This window comes from Bufo gargarizans, chromosome 7 (genome assembly GCF_014858855.1).
Source record: "Bufo gargarizans isolate SCDJY-AF-19 chromosome 7, ASM1485885v1, whole genome shotgun sequence".
Lineage (NCBI taxonomy): Eukaryota > Metazoa > Chordata > Amphibia > Anura > Bufonidae > Bufo > Bufo gargarizans.
The window spans coordinates 38,140,648-38,162,316 of NC_058086.1; the positions used below are offsets into that span (position 1 = coordinate 38,140,648).

A 21,669-nucleotide genomic window follows, 5' to 3' on the forward strand; every position below is an offset into this window, starting at 1 on the left:
GTGCTTTAGCCAGTGTGGCAGTTTGGCACACCAGAGTACCAGAGGATCCTCTGGTGGGCTCAGGCTCTAATGCCATAGTGGGCCTCAAAGATCCAGGACAAAAAATAATTTGGAGCCAATAACTTACAACTAAGTCTATTTCTTTGAATAAAAACCTATTGGATTTTATAGATGATATGGGGGTTGGGCTTCTAGAAATATTTCCTTTGGTGGGCCCAAGGAACCACAGTCTGACCCTGGCTTTAGCCGTAGCAGTCTTAAAGATGGTGGTTCTCTGGGACTTGAGACCATGTCTGAAGAGCTTTCTCACACATGTCTATACTTTTCCTCTGCTTAGACTAGACTCCTGTAGGGGCAGACTCATGTCCATCTCCTGGCAAACTAAAAGGATAAACCAAGATGGTTAATCCTAAACTGTCCATGCAATGCTATTAGTTATACAAAGGCAACAAATCAAAGCATATCACTTAACAATATAACATAAAAGAAATTACCCTTTGTACAATAACCTTGTTCTGGGGTCATGCCTACATGTGCCCAGCTGTCAAAATCATGATCCTGTTTACAAGGTTTTGTTTTATAGAGGATTTGTTTTTGCTGCACTTACCCTGTACCATTTCATGAAAATGAGTTGCCCAGCCTTTAAAAAAATTCCAAACTGCAAGGACTATCATAAAAATCCCAGACAAGTTAGACAACCCCTTTAATGCCGTAATATATAAACATGTGGGTTGTAGAAGCGAACAACGTAAAGGTTCCAAATGGTGGAACTGACTTTCCTCTGTTATTTACTTAAATCAAGACAGGTACAAAATCTTGTTTGCTCATCAGTTTGACAGTCCAAAAAAATTCACATGATCCAGATGACCTGTCATATAAAAGAGACACTTTGGATCGACTGCAGTCAGTCGTCACCATGTTGGGCATCATACTAACCCTGAGTGCTGCCCTGCTGGTGGCTGGTAGGTATAGAAGTGTTTGCAATTTTTTGTTTAATCTGTTTTATCTAGAAACTCCTATATGATTATGATGCATAATATATAGCGTATAGAATATCGAAAATGGCTAATAATAATTCATTTCTTTATTTTACAGGTAGCCCCGGTCTACACTATGGTAAGAATGTAACTCTTATGTTTGGCAAATTGATCCTTTAGGTTGGAATCACGCAGATTGTATTTTGCAGAATTTTCTGTGCATTTTCACATTGATGCTTTTTACAACTTTGATTTACTTTAAAAACAATTGCGGACAAGAGTAGGCATTTCTATATAGCGCTGGCCTTGTGCTCTCTGCAAAATGCGGAATACACACATGCCGGTATCCATGTTTTGCGGACCGCAAAACACTTACGCTGGGTTCAGACCTGAGCGTTCGCGATGGAGCGCTCTGTATGCGCGATTGTACGGGCGTTTGCAATCGCGCACACAGAGACAACGAACGCCCATTGTCGCACGTTCCCGGAAGTCTATGTACGGGAACGCGCGACAAGACGCCCCAAAGAAGCTCATGTACTTCTTGGGGCGTCGGGCGTTTTACAGTGCGATCGTACGCGCTGTAAAACGCCCAGGTGAGAACCATTCCCATAGGGAAGTATTGGTTTCTCCTTGTTGAGCGTTTTACAGCGCGTAGGAGAACGCTGTAAAACGCTCAGGTCTGAACCCAGCCTTACAGCCGTCTGAATGAGCCCTAAGGGTACATCCACAATATTAAGTCCACTGCAGTTTGCTCCAAATACTGTGGAAAAATCTGCATCTCCGTCGCAAAGACTGAAATCTGTGGTGAAGATCCGCAGAATGAATTGACATGCGGCAGATTTAAACCTTTAAGCCACAGTTTTTTTTCCGTTTTTCCATTTTCATTTTTACTCCACTGCCTTCCCAGAGCCATCTTTTTCTTTTTCTATTCACATAGCTGTATTGTTTTTTGTGGGACAAGTTGTGTTTTCCAATGGCACCATTTAATATTTTGCATACAATGTAAGGAGAAGCTGGAAAAAAATCCTATTGTATAGAATTGGAAAAATAAACGCAACTCTGCATAGTATTTCTCTTTACGGCAGTAATAGTACGACGCTGGGTGGCAAGTCGCGTCCCGCTGCTTCGTACTATTACAGCACTGGTTGGGAAGGGGTAAAATATTTATATATTTTTAATTTTTTTATACTTTTTAAAACTTTTAATTTTATTTTTTTACACTTAAGTCCCCTTTGGGAACTTAAGAGCTATTAAGCGATTGATATCTTACTTGTCCCATAGACTACAGTGGATTGCCATTGCAGCCTATGTGAGTTGTGTTATGTTCCTATGAATCCCTGGTCACCTGCCAGCCCCCATAGGAACTACTGGTGTGATAGCCTTGGATCCTTCATTGGGACCAAGGCTATCACAATTGCCAAAATCACCATGCAGCCAGGCTATTACAATTGACCATAGCATCTAAGGGGTGTCATGTCTGTGATAGGTGTTATTGCTAATCCCAGACATTATCCCCAGACCCTAGTGGTGTACATGTACGGCGCTGATCAGGAAGGGGTTAAAATCTGCACTACAGGTAAATCCACGTTGTATGAAACTTTTTAAACTCTTATCCACTTTGTACAATGATGCACGAAAATCCACTACAGCAAACCCACAGAACATCTGCCATATGTCAAGTACCCTAAGTTTGCTGCCAGACTACTTTTTTTTTTTAAAGAAAAAAACTTGAAATTCTCACTTTTTTTGCAAGCGTCATTGGGAAAGCATCAGAAAAAAACACCACACCAAAAGCAAGGGTCAAGGGAGTGAAAAAATGCTGAAAACGCTCTATGCCACCACAGAACTTTTGTTCACCATAAAGCATACAAGTTTTCCAAATAATCCCTCTGGTGCTTTTAGGAAAAATGCCAATATAGATCTTGATGCAGCTTTTTGAGCCAAAGTCAGAAGTTCGTCCGGCAGGAAGAAGTAGAAGTCCTTTCTTTATATTCCCCATTTCTTGTGAACCCCCTTCTGGCTTTGGCTCAAAAAACTGCATAAAAAACTAGTGATGTTTTTCTGGACTATCTGATGCCAGATTTAAGGAATTTCACAGTAATATCTAACACTAATGTGATATTTTGAAGTTGTCATATAAAGATGGTTAGAAAAACATGGCTGCCTTCTTCCAGAAATGGTGCCAACACATCTCCACGCTATCTGGTATAGCAGCTCAGCTCGGTTGAAGGCAATGATGGGTATGGGCTGCAATAAGACAGAGAACCTGTGGACAGGGGTGGTGCTGCTTTTGGAAGAAAACAGACACATTTTTCAAATCCTGGACAATCCCTTTAAATGATATAACATAAAAGTCTAGTTCCTTCGAGAGGAGGTTCTGCATTTGATTACGTTTTCTCAATTTGTGACTTTAGTCTATGGATCTAGCACAGCTGAGCTAACCAGATATATGTAGTATTGATTTAAAATGAAGCACAGATATGAAACCCCCATACAACATTGTGACGAAGAGAACGAAGAGACAGGGTGACTCCTCCAAGGAATCCAAGGCCACCAGGGTTTAAAGTGCTCAATGATCTCATCCACGTGGCCTTCACCTTCACACTAATCAATTGTCACAATCTGTAAATACAATACACAATGAAATGTAACCAAGAGAAGTACGAGAATACGTGACCCTAATCCTAACCTCCACAGCATGTAGGCGGATAGCGGAATGTGCAAATTTGTCAGAGACCTTGTAGCGATTGACATCACTGACTGGTATGTGTATATATATAAAGAAGGACGTATATATGTATGTATGTTCCGCGATCACTCAAAAATGCAACCATCGATTTCAACGAAACCTGGTATACACATCCCTTGCTACCTGCAAAGAAACCTTGTGGGGTCTCAGCTCTCTAGGACGTACCGTTCCTGAGATATTCCCAAAAAATGACCTGCATTAGCCAATACAAGCCTGCAAGTCTTTCTCCTCATATCCCAACTGCCATACACACGGTCACATGTTACTTATCAGCCAATAGAAGCGCACAGACCCTTAGTCTCCACATACACACAGTTTTACTCCAAGTTTCCGTAACAACCCAGCCATTTTTCTTCACTGCTGAAGGTCAGCTTTAGGCTAGGGCTACACGTCGAAAATAAGTTCGCGTGACACATAGGGCACAACTACACTGCTACATGTGTCACGCGACATGGATGGATTTTTTGCAACTGTCGTGTCGCAGTGTGACACCATAGCCTATCATTATGAAAATTGTTGAGAAGGGGCAGGGCGCTGTGGAGGTCACTGTCAAGGGAGGGGGGTGCTGTGAAACTCACTGTTAAGGGGCGGGCTGCTATGAAGGTGTCACGGCCATGGCTTTGACCGTGACTCCTCAACCGCATGCGGTTGCCTGCGGTTTGGTTTTGGTGTTCAATCACAGGTGAGGGACGCTGGTGTGTGGTCTCACTTGTGGTTGCCGCGGGCAACCTGTTGTATTGGTTGGTTTCTGCAGAGCAGCCTGAGCGGTGCTGGGCAGCTTTCTGCTCGGCATGCGGTTGCACCTAGCAACCTTTCTGTTAGGTGTGTGTGTGTGTACACACTTGGTTTTATGTGTGGTGTGCACTGACACCTTTCCTGCACTGTGGTTGCCCGTGGCAACGTTTGGTTGTGTGTACATGTGGTGGCAGTGTCCCGGCCTTCGGGCTGTCTCCCAGGACACGGTTGCCACCCATGTCGTTGCCAGCGGCAACAGCCACAGTGTGATCTAGTGTTGGACACTTTCCCTTTAAGTTGGTGTTTCCCTTCCCTGGTGCTGGAAGGGTTAACTCCCTTCCCAATGTGTGTGTGAGTCACGGTCATGGCCGTGACAGAAGGTCACATTTAAGGGGATGGGCTGCTGTGGAGGTCCTATTTTAAAGTGGCGGGGCACTGTTGGGGGGTCATTGTTAAGGGGTGGGGTATTGTGAAGTTCACTGTTGAATAGGCGGAGTGCTGTAGAGGTCACTGTTATGGGGGATACTGTCGATATCTTTTAACGACACACACAAACATTAAATGAAATAGATAAAATAAACATATACATATATATTATATATGCATATAATTAATATTGCATTCAATGCAGTGGGAACCTGGGAAAAAAAATTCCAAATGGAGCAAAAAAAAGAAACTCAGTTCACCCATAGTTTTGTGGGTTTCGTTTTAACGGCTTTCCCTATGCGGTAAAACGAATCTGTGTGTTTTTCTTGTGTTTTACTAATTTCTTGTGTTTTTCTTGTGTTTTACTAATTAAAAAAATTAAAACTTTGTGGGAAAATATTTATTTTTTCGCCTTATTCTGACCCTCATAACTTTTTTATATTTACAGAGCTGTGTGAGGATCTTTAGTTTTCAGTGTTACCATTTTGAAGTGTGTATGGCTTTTTGATCACTTTTGATTTCATTTTTTGGGGATGTGAAGTGATGAAAAACTCGTAAACCAGCCTTTTTGATTTTTGTGCACTGTACAGGATAATTTAATAGTACAGGTGTTTTGGGACACTGCGATACCTAATGTGTTTATTTTTTAATTGGTTATTTATTTTTATGTTTATCATGGGGAAAAACTTGTTTTTACTTTTCTTTACCTTTTTGAAGACCCCTTAGGGGACTTGAATATGCAATCTTCAGATGGCTTCTCCTTGCCTCTCATTGCAATGAATTACTGGTGCAGTGTATGAGAGATTTGCTATTTTCTTTTGCAGCCCTGCCACCTGCAGCCACACATAGGAACTACAACTGAAATAGACTGGGTTCCTTCAAAAAGACTCAGACTATTGCAGAGAATGAAAAGCTTCCCTGATCTCTGTGTGGGAAAGCCTTTCACTCCCCATGAGTACAGTGCTCCACAGGAAAGCCACCGCAGCTGGTCATAGTCACTAATGACCAGAGCATCTAAAGCATTAACTGTCTGTGATCAGCGTTAACGACAATCGCAGACATCACCCCTGGGTGTCTGCTCTGCGTAACAGCAGAAACCCAACAACTATGACATCCACTCTATTCTTATATAAAGAATAAAATAATATAACAATATATTATATATAATTTATAAAACCTTTCTTAGTTTATGTAAGCGTGCATTATGGTAGTGCTGTGACAACAGTATGTGCATTATCGCCATCATTTTATTTACAAACAGTCCTTAAGACCCATGGGTGCCCTATTCGTTTCATATGTCAATTATTAAAACGTAACATTTAATGTGTACATATTAGAAGTGTTAAAAAATAAGAAAAATAAAGATTACTAAAACAATCAGCTGTGTCACATGGTTTTTATGTACTTCCTTGTCTTTTGTATATATTTTTTTCAAGGTATTATAAATCTCCAGCTATTAACAGAGAGCTGGTAGCTGCACGCTGACTACCTGTTCCCTAGTAGCTAGTCCTACACTATAGTGTCACTGTAGTTCTCATTAAGTTTCTTCAAAAGAATCCATATGCACACACTGCTTAAAAACTGCTCAAACACTGCCCGCCAACATGGTTCACCAGATAAACTGGCGTCCTCAGGGGATTCGGGCAAAGTGTGTTTGAAAGGGGTGGGGATGTCAGCGTCCAGCTACCAGCTCCCTGTTAATAGCTGGAGATTTATAATACGTTTAAAAAAATACATAAAAAAGACAAGGAAATACATAAAAACCACGTGACACAGCAGATTGTTTAAATAATTTTTATTTTTTTAATTTAACACTTCTAATATGTACACATTAAATGTTACTTTTTAATTATTGTCATATGAAACAAATAGGGCACCCATGGGTCCTAAGGACTGTTTGTAAATAAAATTTGGTATAAAAAAGCCTGTACATGTGCCAAGTAGTATTGATCACGAATATTCGAATTGCGAATTTTAATCGTGAATATCGGCACTTGGAGAATTTGCGAATATTTAGAATATCGCAAAATATATTCGTAATCGCGAATATTCAATTTTTTTTTTTAATACCAGTTCATGCGACTTTTTAATGCGAATTTTCGCAATCAAGAAGCTAATGCCTGGAGATCACAAATTAACGAATTCTCAAATATATGGCGAATATTCGCCCAAATATTCGCGAAATATCGCGAATTCGAATATTGCCCCTGACGCTCATCACTAGGGCCAAGGGTCTAAAAAGGATTGATATTAGAAAATTATCACGCTAATGTGACCTCACTGCATGGATTAACTTTGTGCTGTAACATCGCTATATGTGCAATGAGCTGGTGTGGGGTATGCACTCTGACACCAAATTATGCAATGGCTAGGTCAGGTGTAGGTGATAGTCTATAGTTTTGTTTGTGACGCCAATTGCAGCGTGCGCAGGGTACAATCACAGGGCCCACCAAGGTGTTATAACTCATGCCCCAGGTTAGGAATGCCAGAGTGGTGTAATGTCTCTGTATGGTGGTGATAATGGTGTCAACGGTGTCTCCTACTTGGGTACGGCTGGACTCCTGGATCCTGGCTCACTTGGAATAAATTGAGTGTAGTGATAGTAGGAGAAATAGAGGAATTTGCAGCAGAAATTGAGATGCAGACCTTGGGTGAAGTCCAAACTTGTCTTTACTGATTGTAACTTTCATCCAAGCAAGATACAACTTTAGTCTTAGGTCCCATCAGGTATTGATAATGGTTGGCAGGAATTTATCTTCTGCTCTCTCATGTACCTGGAGCTTGCAGGAAAGGACATCAGCTTGTTACCTCTATACTGTGGAAGGAATTTGGCTTCTGCACTCTATATCTTCTGCTGTCTGGGGACTGACTAGCTGAGGAGGAATATGTCTTCTCCTGGGTCTCTAGACTATACTCACAGTTATCTTCACAGGGTATGCTTTCTTCCTGGAACTGGAGTTGTCTGCTTGATTCATCCAGCCGAGGCTGCAGGGCTCGGGCTGGGGATGGGGATCAATGTCTTATCCGAGACAAGATCCTGGGTTTCCTCCCTATGCAGGGGGACTCCTGAAGACTAACACACAGCCTTCCCCAACAGGGGTACGCCGGCACCATATTCATTTGCATTGCGCCAAACTTTGACCCATGACACATCCATAAGGTGGTACAGGACAGCCAATTGAGACGTTTCAGCTCATGGACACCCCCCCACCCATTTTACATTCTGTGTTTTGCCAGTGTAGGAGAGGTTGCTTTGTGGAGCAGGGACAGACTGTTAGGGACACCAAACGCTAGCTAATAGGGCCACAAAAGTCCTTTTGGTATAGGTGTGCTATCGATAGGTGTGATATACTGAGGGGTGTGATATACCTATAATATACTTTCTAACATAGAAAGTATATTATAGTGCATTTGTATCGTGCAGCAGTTGTGTGTGGTTCTGCTGCGATACTGCAGCTATACAGAGGGACAAACGCTATTGGAACAACTATTTGCAACTGGTGTGATATATCTGTTGACTCAAAAAAAAATAAAGATTGAGGGGTGTGATATACCTTCTTCCACAAAATACTGATTGAGTGCTGCAATATACATGTTGCCCCAAATAAACAGGGTGGTGTGATATAACTGTTGTGGCAAAAAATAAATAAAAATGGGGGGGGTGTGATATACCTGCTTCCACAAAATACTGATTAAGGGGTTCGATATACTATATTATAGGGTAGCTATCTCCACAAGGTGACTCTACAAAGAAATCTTTCTTTTCTTAGAAAGGAGATAATCTGCATTTCCCTTTTTCCCAGGGAACATTGCCTGTCCTCTAAGACACCCTATGCCAACTCTGACGCTCTCTACAAATTAAAATAGAAAAATAGTGCCCCCCCCCCCCCCACCATGAATCTTTAATTGCATAAAACAGGAACCCGCCTCTAAATGTAACTTACAAGTGTAAAAAAGGAGCATCAAGTGGAATCTTATGTTTCCTCAAGGATATTGGTTAAGACAGGGATGCTCAACCTGCGGCCCTCCAGCTGTTGCCAAACTACAACTCCCAGCACTCCCTAAAAGCTGGAGGCTGTCCAGGTATGCTGGGAGTTGTAAGTTTGGCAACAGCTGGAGGATCACAGGTTGGGCATCCATGGGTTAAGACAAAAAAGTTACATCATTCGCTGTGGAGGGATCCCCTTAAAAAATAAAATAAACTTGATTCTCTTTCAGAGTTGGAGTTTGCGACCAGTAAGACTTATGTATATAACTATGAGGGTCTGGTGTTGAGCGGTCTCCAAGAACAAGGCTTTGCAAAGTCTGGACTGAAGCTGAAATGCAGAGCAGAGATCAGCAGGGCAACCCCCAGGCTCCGATTCCTTAAGGTAAGAGAAAAAGAAAACACAAGTTTCTCATTTCATTCAACTATGCAAGAAGAGAAAACTTTAATTTTCTGCTTTGCTTGCCTGAGCAGGATGCAATTACATCTATTATTTTAGGAAGTGCTCTTGATGCAATTTCAAACATATGCCAGATAGTTATCAACCAGTCATGGACTTAAAGGATTTGTTCTGCTTTCTGCTCGGTAACACAAAAGAAAATAATTTCAACTGAACAACAAACCTTTATTGGATCAATGCAATCGCTGAGAAACTGAACAGCAGACTATAATTTCATCATCTATTATTCAATCAGCTGCTGTCATGGATTTAAACCGTAATTGCCAGGCTGAAATCTGAACTTATGCATATCCAGAGAAAGGGTGTGCATGTACGAGTGTGCGTGTGTGTGTGCGTGACAGATCCTGTGAGTTCAGTCTTTTTCCATAGTAAATACTAGATGATTGTTGTTTCTTTTAAGATATTCCACCTTAGTTTATGATTTGACCTGTCAAACTAAGTGGTAGGGCTTCATCTGGGAAGCAGTTGTATTCTATGGACCACCAGCAATGTTATATCCCGATGTATTCAGATGCTGAATTCAAGTTGAGCTCCCCTGTAATTAGCCATGTATACACCCTTGTCATGTACAATGTCTGTTTTCAGACACATATCTATGAAGCTTAAGGGGTTCAACTTACATTAAGACGCTGGATAATTCCTGTGTTATCCTCAAGATCTGCTTTCTCCGACTTTGTGCTTGTGGAGCTGTGAGTTCAGGGCTCAGTTTGTGTTCCCTTTGAAGCTGCTCTCTCTCTTTAACTCTCTCTCTCTCTCTCCATCCCTTCTTTCAATTCTCTAGCCTATGTGCCTGTGTCTCCTACACCAATCTTTCTCACACTGACATAGAGGTAAAAGCTGTATTTTTAGATATGTACCTCAGAAGCTTGAGAGGTTGAACTTACATTAAGACGTTGGATAATTCGTGTATTGCTTGTGTTATTCTCAAGATCTGCTTTCTCTTACTTTGCGCTTGTAAAACTACAAGTTCAGAGCTCAGTTGGTGTTTCCTTTGAATCTGCTCTTTCTCTTTCTCTCTCTCTCTATCCCTTATTTCAATTCTCTAGCCTATGTGTCTGTGTCACCTCCATCACTCTTTCTCACACTGACATAGAGTTGAAAGCTATAATTTTTAGGAGACAAGTACAGCTTGGAAGTCTCCTTATGCACAAAGTATACTTTTAGATAAGTATCTATGAAGCTTTGGAGATTGAAGTTACATTAAGATGCTGGATAATTCCTGCATTTCTTGTGTTATTCTCAAGATCTGCTTTCTCTGAATTTGTGTTTGTGGAGCTACAAGTTCAGAGCTCAGTTGGTATTCCTTTGAATCTGCTCTTTCAGTCTTTCTCTCTCTCCATCCCTTCTTTCAGTTCTCTAGCCTATGCGTCTGTGTTGCCTCCATCACTCTTTCTCACACTGACATAGAGTTGAAATTATTTTAAGGATACAAGTACAGCTTGGACATCTCCTCATGTGCAAAGTATACTTTAAGATATGTATCTATGAAGCTTGAGAGATTGAAGTTACATTAAGATGCTGGATAATTCCTGCATTTCTTGTGTTATTACTCTGATTTTTTTATGCTTGAGCAGCTGCCAGCTCAGAGCTCATTTAGAGTTACCTTGGAAGCTGCTTTCTCTTTCCTTATCCCTTTTTTCAGTCATCTAGCCTATGTGCCTGTCTTATTTTTCTGAATGGTGGAGCTGCAAGTTCAGAGCTCAGTTGGCTCTCAGATGGTAGTGTAATTGAGGTAAATGAAAGTGGGGCTGATGTGTCCCAATTGCAGCCATTCTGTTCGCTTTCCTGGAGTTTTTTTTTTTAAATAAAAGAGTAGCCAATGTCCTCCCTCCGGTTGTCAGTAGTTAAAGTTGAAATTTAGCTGTTTAAATATCCAGGAAAAGAGGAATACATTATGGGGGGATGGGTGGGTTGGTGTCCACACCGGGTGCCAGCTGTAGGGGGGGTACCAAATGCAATGAGTGCTTCCATTAATACAGATAGAAGTGCTTATCTTCCTGTTCACTCCTCCCACACAGTGATGCAGCGCTATCTAATCATCAGGAATGGGACATGTCAGTATTTACAGTTTTTTTTAAATACTGAGGGGTACCGAGAGGGCATTATTACTGTTATGGGGGCACAGAGTGGGCATTGTTACTGTGAAGGGGGCACAAAGAGGGCATTACTACTGTGAAGGGGCACAGAGATGGCATATCTACTGAGTGGGGGGGCAAAATGAGGGCATAACTACTCTGAAGGGGCACAATAAAGAGATAACTACTGTAAGGGGGCATACTGTGGGCATAACTACTATGACGGGGCACAATGTGGGCATAAGTACTGTGAGGGGGGAACAATGTGGGCATAACTACTGTAAATGGGCACAATGAGGGCATAACTAATGTGAAGGGGTGCAATGAGGGCATTACTACTGTGAGCGGGGCACAATGTACGCATAACTACTGTGAAGGAGGCACAATGAAGGGAAAACTACAGTAAGGGGACACAATGAGGGCATAACTACCATGAGGGGGCACAATGTGGACATAGGCACTTTGAGGGGGGCACAGTGTGGGCATAACTACTGTGAAGGGGTGCGTTGAAGTCATAACTACTGTGAAGGGGCACAATGAGGGCATAACTACTATGAAGGGGTGCAGTGAGGACATTACTACTGTGAAGGGAAAAAATGAATGCATACAACTGTAAGTGGGCACAATGTTTTTAAAGTATGGAGGTGGGGGGTGCAAGAGAAAGGACCTGCCCCAGGTGCCAAACGCCACTGTGACCAAGAATAAGTCAGACTGCATTGTTTACCAAGGGCACAATGGAGAAGATTCCCGTGGGCTGGACAACATTGCAATGCCCGGTGCAGCCACTACTATATGAACAGCGTGCCGAGTCCAACGAGCACTGTAAGCAATGAAAAGGCCACAGCTCTCTGGAGCACTGCAATCTCTTCAAACAGCTGACTGGTAGGACTGCCTAGAATCGGACCACCACCCAACATCTATTGATGACCAGGAAAACTCCTTTCCGCAGGGAGTGAGTGGCATTTCCAACCACTTCTTGCCATGTTGGAACGTCATCAGGAACTGGAGTGCAATGGGGCCCCAGGCTCCATCAGAACGGCAATGGTGGTGACTATAAGCGTGTTTCTTTTTGTATCCCACAGCAAACTTTTTTTTACTTGGCTGTAATGCCACACACAACCTGTGAGCAGGCGTGGCACTGTTTTTGTAAGAAAGCAGCCAATTTTTTCTAATCCTGCGCAGGCCCTTATACATTGTGCATAGCTCTGGCAAGAATTGAAAGCACATAACAGAAATACAAAGCCAGTGTTTGTACATCGCCAGGAACCTCACCGAAAGGAAATGTGTAAAGTATTAAGGCTGAATGACTTCATGTTACCTGGCAGCCAGCTTTAATGGTAAAAGCCTCAGCGCACCGCTGTTCTCTGTCTATGGAACATACGTATTCTAATTATTGAGCCAAGCAGGTTTTCCTTGAGCCCAGGGGTATGGCTTGATATATGGTGATGATGTCTAGAAAATAATTCTTACATTGGGAATTCAACATAACCCAACATCGAATTTGAACAGTATTTGCAAAATATCTTTTCTAAGTTTCTTTTAAAAAATGCTTTTATTTTTCATCTTTAATTTTCAATTTTTTTTCTTTCAGATACGTAATATTGAAATTCAGGAATATAATGGGATTTGGCCCACAGATAAGTTTACAAGTTCCAGTAAGCTTACTAGACTGTTGGAAAAACAGCTGGCAAACCCAATTAAGTTTGAGTACAACCGTGGGCAAGTTGGTGATTTGTACATACCGAACGGATTATCGGAGACTACCGTTAATATATTGAGAGGTATTGTGAACATTCTGCAGCTCACCGTAAGAAGAACCCAGAATACCTACATAGTGCAAGAGGTGAGCTGAAAAACACATTTATGTTTTTTAATGTTTTACACAAATTAAAAAAATAATTAGTGTGGTCCTCTCTTAAAAATATAATTTAAAAAATAATGTGCATTAATGAATTTTTTTATTTTTTTTTGTTCACATTTTTTACTTAATAATTTCTATTTTTTATTTTATTTTATTTCATTGTATTTCTGTATGCATTTAAAAAGAATTTGGGGGTGGGCCTCCCTTTAAAATTTACGGTATTTCATTAAAAAAAATGTAAGTTAATTAAATCATGATTATTTTTTATCTTTATGTTTTTCTTTGTCTTTTTTATATTATTATTGTTGTTATCATTATTAACATATTTGATGCATTTTTTTATGTAACTAAAAATCTAATTTTTAGGCCTCATGCATACGATCGTTCTTTTTTTTCAAAAATCTTATTAAAATAAAAGCAGTGACTGGAATGATAGAGAAGTAGCTTTCATTAAAGGCAAATGTATCGTACTGTATAGGTAATAAGCAGGCTGCTGGTGGTGGGGGACTGGTGGGGGGGGGGGGAGTGGCAGGGGGGGTCTGGGGTCTGATAGATGGATCAAAGAAAGTTTTGAATAAAAGTACTTTTTCTTTTTTTTTTCCCTAACTTTTCCTAACTAACTTTTCCCTTCTTTCCCTGCCTAACGGTGCCTCTCCCTCACTGACCCTAACCTACCTGGATGGCGATGGGTGCAGGAGGGTGATGGATGCTGATTAGGGGGACACAGGAGTGTTCAGCACCAGGGCCAGCACCGCCTCTCCAAATCTTCGCACTGCAATTGGTGGTGTGTAATCACGCCACCGATCGCAGTCTTTTTCCGGTTCATCGGGTCACAGGACACCTGAATGGACCGGAAACGCAGAAAACCGCAGGTCTGAATTGACCTGTGGTTTTCTGCGATTGCCGATATGGGGGGGGGGGGTCATTTGACCAATGACCCCCCTCCCGCGTTGTTACGTGATGCTGGCTGAATGATTTCAGCCGGCATCCCGTTGCGATTAACCCCCGCGGCGCCGGAATCCCGATTTTAAGTTAGGACGTACCGGTACGCCCTGAGTTCTTAAGGACTCGGTAAATAGGGCGTACCGGTACGCCCTGCGTCCTTAAGGGGTTAACCCTGATACAGGCATCTATCCTTCTCTGCAGGGAAACCACCAGGCTGCTACCTTCTGTTGTAGCCTATGTGTTATTGACAGCTAACCCATGGGAGTCAAAGGCACCGGTGCACGACACAAGGGTATCAGGCAAAACTATAGTAAGGGACAGGCCGAGGTCAGGAGTATGAGTAATCTGACAAACAGTCTGAGGTCAAGGCAACTAGCAAAGGGTCAATACAGAGGTCAGGCACAGGTCAGGTCAGGCAGCGGAGGGTCAAAATCCAGAAGCGAGCAGAAGTCGGCACATGGGCAGACAAATGAATACGGCACACCTTTACAAACTAGACAACCTATTGCTCAGGCACCTTCCCACAGGAAAAGGTGCCTTAAGTACCAAAAGGTGACCAGTCACCAGTTGGTTCTTACTACTGCTCTAACTGATATCTGACATGTCTGCTTGGGTAGCTGCATGTTCTCTCTTAAGCTGTCTTTCTGTCCCTTTTCCATTTTTCAACTTAACTTAACACACTTTTGCTCTAGCTTCCTACATGCTGAAAACGGGTTGTCTTGTTTGGAATATTCATTATGAAATATCTTATTAGGGAATGAAATTGAATGGGAAGGGATCTCCTGTATTGCCTACCCTATTTGCCTGAGCAGAGATCAGAAATAAAGAGCGTCTCTCGCTCTGGAGGACCTAGCATGCCCAGTTATACTTGCTCCTGGTTTCTTCACAGATTACAGATGATCGTCGGGGCTCGCAGCAGCGGACACTCTGTGATCAGTGTATTTTTCAGATATAACTTTTATAATATATAATATTTTTTAGTTAAAGGGGTTGTCCACTTTGAACAGTCTATCCAAAGTGAAACAATACCTTAGAAGGTCACAAGTCACCAAAGAAGATAGCGGCCATTTTTGGAAATTGTACTGGTTTGTCGAACTTCAGCTCTTGATTAAGGCCCGTGGGGAACAGTTGTAGAGCACCATATGGGGTCATTATGGGAAGCGGGGGAACACATGCTGGTTAATGAGGGGTAGAATATGTCGTTGTGAATATATGAGCCTTTGCCGCAAGAAAACATTGACATATAAGCAAGACAGTTCTCCATAAAGAAGGATTTGTGGCTGCTCGGAGACAGATGTTATCAGCAGAATGTGAATGATTGCTGAAAAAAAATGCTTTGTCTTGAGAGACTGGAATATGTTAATGAGAATCTGTATTTTAAATCAGGGTATGATCTTTACATCAGCATAAGAGAGGAAGAGAAATACCTTTGAGATGGATCACTCAATGGCAAGTGCAGAGGTCCATCCTTGAGATTCTGGGCAAGGAGCTTTAATCTGCAGAACAAGAAAGTGCTATGTGTAAGAATGGGGTCATCATAGGGCAAGGGTACCTGGAGAGATGATGAATGGGATATGCGGCCTTTGTAAGATATAAAAAAAAAAAAGGGATAGGTTCACTTATTGTACCGAAGTGTAATATGTATATGTTAAGATGCACATGAAGGGCATATTGTTATTCCAAGGAGACTTGAGTCCTGAACACAGTTCTTTTATGAGCAAAGAGAGAGCAAGGTAATAAAGTAAATACTAGGCATAAGTTTCATTTCTTTTCAGAGGGAACATGTTTCTTTCAGACTAAATGCTATCCCTCAGATACGATGGCATATGCCGTATCACTTTGGAGTTATATGCTAAGAAAACAGTTCCTGTTCCAAGATATCGCCATTTCAAGTGTCCAAGCTTGATCTACTCTGTCCTACTGTACCTAAAATCTGTATAGCCTAGGGGAGAATACAGGTGCAGATATCTACCTAAAAATATTGGTAGAACATCTTCTGGTTCTGGCCTTCCTACCCAGGGCCGGCTCCAGGTTCATGTGGGCCCTTGGGCGATAAAGCCTCAGTGGGCCCCCCTATGCTAAGGCCCCTTGCAGACAAGCGTTCCTCCCGCAGCGAGTCCGCATCGCAGCACCCGGCCTGACCTCCCAGCACTGATGGGATTCACATAGCATTATATTGATTTATGATGCTATGTAACCCTTATAGTCCTGGAATGTATTAGATGACACTAACAGCATTATGCCAGTTATCCAATACATTCCAGAACTTTAAGGGTTAGATCAATCAATATAATGCTATGTGACCTCCGGCAGCGCTGGGAGGTTGGGCCGGGTGCTGCGATGTGGACTTGCTGCGGGAGGAACGCTACTCTGCAAGGGGCATAAGGGCTCTTTCATACGAGCGGATGCCGTGCGGGTAATCCGCTGCGTGAAAGAGTGCCAAGCCCCGTCCAGGACAGCCGAGACACGGAGCAGTAACATGATTGATAATGCTCTTTGCCTCTCTGTGATCATTTTACTACAAAATCACAGTGACAACTGTATCTCACTGTCATTTTGTAGTAAAAATGTCAGAGAGAGGCAAAGAGCATTATCAGTCATGTTACTGCTCCGTGTCTCTGCTGTCCTGGACGGGGCTTGGCACTCTTTCACGCAGCGGATTACCCGCCCGGCATCCACTCGTATGAAAGAGCCCTTAGGCCTCATGCACACGGCCGTTGTGCATCCGTTGCGGTCCCCAATGCACGGGCAACGTCCATGCAGTGGCCGGGACGAATCCGGACCCATTCAACTTGAATGGGTCCGTTAACCGTCCGCCCCCCGCAAAAAAATTTATTTTAAAAAAGTTCTATTTTATTGGGGTGCGGAGGCACGGCCAGAAATACCACGGAAGCACTCCATAGTGCTTCCAATCCATGCGTTCGTTCTGCATCTCTGTGATTGCGGACCCATTCAAGTGAATGGGTCCACATCTGTGATGCGGAGTGCACATGGGCCGGTGCCCGTGTATTGCGTTGCGGACCTGCCGTATGCGGGCCGCAATACAGCCATGGGCACACAACGGCCGTGTGAATGAGGCTTAAAACAAACTCCTAAGAAAATGATAATCAATAATACACTTTATTGTCAAAAATTCATAAGAGGAAAATTTCCTCTTATGAAGTTTTGCCAATAAACTGTATAATTGATTTCATGTGTTCTGGTATTTTCTTATAGGAGTTTATATTGTGTTTTAGGCCGAATGCACACGTCCGCGTTCCACGGCTGTGAGCGGTCCGTGGTATCCCGGCCTGGCATCCTGCTAAGAGCAGGAGCGCACGGCGTCATTGGTTTCTGCTATGACGCCGTGCGCTTCATGCCGTCGCTGCACTACAGTAATACACTCGTATGATCTATACTAGTATATTACTGTAGTGCAGCGACGGCATGAAGCGCACGGCGTCATAGCAGAAACCAATGACGCCGTGCGCTCCTGCTCTTAGCAGGATGCCAGGCCGGGGTACCACGGACCGCTCACAGCCGTGGAACGCGGACGTGTGCATTCGGCCTAAAACACAATATAAACTCCTATAAGAAAATACCAGAACACATGAAATCAATTATACAGTTTATTGGCAAAAATTCATGAACTGGTCTTGGTATGTGACTGTTACTAGTTCACCTTAATTCTAAATTTAAAACGAGTCCAGCAGCAGCATTCAGCTCCTCCAGGTTTCCTCTGGGCTCGGCTATCAGGCCTGCTGCTGGCTGGGGGCGGGCTTACAGTGAGTCAGACTCAAATGAGGATCATCGCTGGATTTGTTGATCTGTGCGGCGTGCGGTGCCTGGACTCGGAGTCAGAAGAGAAGAGGATTACGTGAGAGAGGGGGCGGGCGCTGCGCTGCGCAACATGAATAATTATGGCTCGGACGGCGAGCAGGCGCTGCGCTGCGCAAATATTTCTTGCAAACATTTTAAAGGGGCCGCCGTGGAGACGAGTGGGCCCCCTAACTTACAGTGGGCCCCGGCACTTGCCCGGGTTTGCCGGGTTCTGACGCCGACCCTGTTCCTACCCATGAACTCTTGTAGGCATATGGTGGAAGGTGGCAGGAACAAGGTGGTACAGTGTAGGGGTTGGTACAAAAGGTGGGACAATAATATTGAATGAGAAGTCTCAAGTTTTGTTACTGACTAGCTAGGAGTGGCTGGTAGAACACATGCTCATCGTGTTGGGTACCATGGATGCTTGGAGTAGGCCACTTTGTCTTAGCTAATGTATTTATGGCTAGGGCATCAAACTGAATCTTTGGCCAAGGCGAAGGGAAGTTTGAAGATGTCGAACCATGAACAATATTTATCATCCATCCGATAGGACTCCTCATAATAAATGTATGATCTCTGTGCATCTGACTGCTGGCACTCCCACCATTCACGAGGAAGGCGTCCCCAATTACCCTGTGTTAATCACTGCTCCATTCACTTCTATGGGACTGGCAGGGTCCCACAGAGAGTGAACAGAGGGGTGGTTGCTACTGCTGCAGTCAAATAGGGAACTCGAGGACCTCTGTTCTGGTGATTGGTGGAAGACCAATCTTCATAGGTATGAGACCCCTAGTCTTCATACATATGTCCATGACCAGTTTTAGGGTAGGTTGCTAAAAAGGAAAACTTACTGCAAGCCCCCTACATGGGCTCCCTTGATATCACCAAGGGTTATTTCACTGACTATCAAACACTCTTCATGGAAATTAATATATACTTTTGCAAATGAATGTTGAAAGATATTGAAGGGTTTATAGATATGTAACGTTGCAGGTGGATGATGACAACGACACTAAGAAAAGTGATGCAATCTGCAATTCTTTACTGAATAACCGCATGATACAACAAATAATGTGACAGGTGCAACCAGCAGAGTGTCTCTTAAATGCTACATGTGAACAGTCTCTAGAACCAATATTCAGTTGTCAGGGTCAACCACAGCAACGCAAAGCAATCAATAATCTTCTATAGGATACAGTTCAACAGCCCTTTTTAACTTAATTACTTAAACTTACTTTGAGTTTTAATTGCAGCGCTTGTGCTGATATCACGCTGCTCCCCTCTTGCAATCCACTTCTCTGTTATGGGGCTGGAACACAGCTTGTGGTCTGGCTCAGTAATGCGACTTCAGCTTGCAGCCTTCTGCAGCTTTTTTTTCTCTCTGAACAGAGCAGGACACACTCGGTGGCTAACTTTTCCCACCTTGGTCTATAGACAACTCTCTTTCTGCTATTTCTCTGACCAGGACACACACCAGACTCTCTGTCTACTACAGTGTAGAAATTCGCCAACAGTCTCCTGAACTTTGGTTCCACCTCCTTCTTGCTGACACATTGCACCTAGACACCCTGGCAGGCCCCTCATGCAGGAAGAGTGCAGCTTCTTTGGGGGTTACAGATACCCAAAGTCAAGATGAAGACATTGGGGTTGGCAGGTTGCTCATTTCCAGTAGGAAATGTACCTTTGTTTTTGGGCTGCTTGCTTGACTGCCATTGGGCCAGAACTTTGGGTAAAAATCTAATATAAATGCAAGATTGATGGCAATCGACATCAATAGTGATTTACCAAGCAATATATGATTACCCTGACATAGCTGGAGAGGTAAATACTGATATATGAATCGCTCCACTTCAAAATTATATCTATTGATGGCTTTGTTTCTGGGTCAACTGTGTAGATCCTGATAACATTGTGTTCCCTAACTAATAAAAGATGGAGAAACATATTGAAAGGGTACTTCAATGAAATACACGATAGGTGATGCATAAAGGCTCATATGTTGTAGTCCTGAAAGTAACAAACTTAGGTTGGGATATTGTGAGTAAAACATAATACATGTAACCGAACAAAGGAATTCAAAATGCTTTAAAGACGCCGTGATGTTAGAAAGACATTACAACACAAATACACATTGTAGACCTTGACATTAAATCTTTAAGGCGCTGAGATGAGTAGTTGATGTAAGATTAGGGTACTTTCACACTAGCGTTATTCTTTTCCGGCATTGAGTTCCGTCCTAGGGGCTCAATACCGGAAAAGAACTGATCAGTTTTATCCTAATTCATTCTGAATGGAGAGCAATCCATTCAGGATGCATCAGGATGTCTTCAGTTCAGTCTTTTTGCCTTTTCAGGACGGAGATAATACCGCAGCATGCTGTGGTTTTATCTCCGTCCAAAATTCCGGAACACTTGCCGAAATGCCGGATCCGGCATTTTTTAGAGATAGGAAAACTTCTCTTGCCCTCAACATATCTTCAAGCAGCATTGACTGGGATGGGACACAAGCTCTTTGTGGAGAAACCAAAAATGTGTCCACTACCTTTGGTTCTTGAAGTTCAACTTAATAGGTGTTTGGTAGATCATCATTCATTTAGATGCCCAGTGCCTCCGGTTGACACCAATCGCTAACATTTTTCTTGAGAGTACACCCCCTCTACACATGACTATCCTACAAAATATCTACAGTATGTTCAACCACAAGTTTAGGACTGAACTATTTATGCTTCTTTACTTAAAGGGGCTGTTCACAAAAGACATTTATCAAGTATCCACAAGGGTTCCATGTCCATTTCTATCTCACAGCATGACTACAATGAGGAGGAGTTTAAACAACATATTGGTTGAGCATGCATCTTGCCCTTCCTTTCAAAGTCAGTTTGACTCTTTCAGCTTAATCACCCCATCACCCTTAACTTTACTATTGGGTTCTTTGATTTTCAATGAATAGAGGACCGATTCTGAAATTCTGAAATTTGACCTATTTTTTTAAATAAATTTTGATTGTAGAGAATCAGAATTTTGTGTGATTCAGTTTGGGCTAATCCAGAGACAGCGGAGAGGAAGACATTTTTGATTTGAGTCAAATTTATTCAGACTTGAACTGGATTCTCTACTCCTGAATATAGATTTTTACAGCAGACCCATATTACAGTTTGTGTTCTATAAGGCCTGTTGGTCATGTTTCTGATGATCACCCAAAAATATTTGACAGCCCCTCCAATTCTGATCTGTATGGGGCATATAGTTAATTGACATAGATACTGGAATTTCTTTTTTTGTCATTTTTTTTATTAATAGTTTATTAGCAAACAACCCACAACTTCACATAGTCTCGACATTCACTTTGGCAGACAAAAGGGACTCAATATTCTTTACTGTGTTCAAGGATGTCCTGAGCTATCCTGTGCTTTATTCCTGGGGGAAGGTCTGCTTATGACTGTCCCATTGAAATAGCACTTGCCAGGGGCTCTGGCTTCTAGGCCTTAGGCTAAAATCTCCAATCCTGCCCAGACTGATGATCCGTTCTATCAACTTTTTCATGAACAGTACATTACAGTATTCTTCTGGGATGCACTGGGTCAGTTTGGACTGATAGGTAACCTTGACTGTGAAGTTGTTGTTTTTTTAACTCTTGAATGTCCTGTCTGTGTCAC

The 21,669-nt window shown here is 42.6% G+C and overlaps 1 protein-coding gene across 1 annotated transcript in view; it reads left to right on the forward strand.

Annotated features, from left to right (window-relative positions):
* Window positions 1-916: 916 nt before the first annotated feature.
* LOC122944139 (vitellogenin-1-like) overlaps window positions 917-21,669 on the forward strand; it is a 100,564-nt gene continuing 79,811 nt past the window's right edge. Inside the window, exons 1-4 of the mRNA XM_044302368.1 lie at window positions 917-962; window positions 1,096-1,116; window positions 9,106-9,257; window positions 12,999-13,250. Coding sequence (XP_044158303.1) covers window positions 917-962; window positions 1,096-1,116; window positions 9,106-9,257; window positions 12,999-13,250 — 471 coding nt within the window. The remainder of the gene's footprint in view (window positions 963-1,095; window positions 1,117-9,105; window positions 9,258-12,998; window positions 13,251-21,669) is intronic.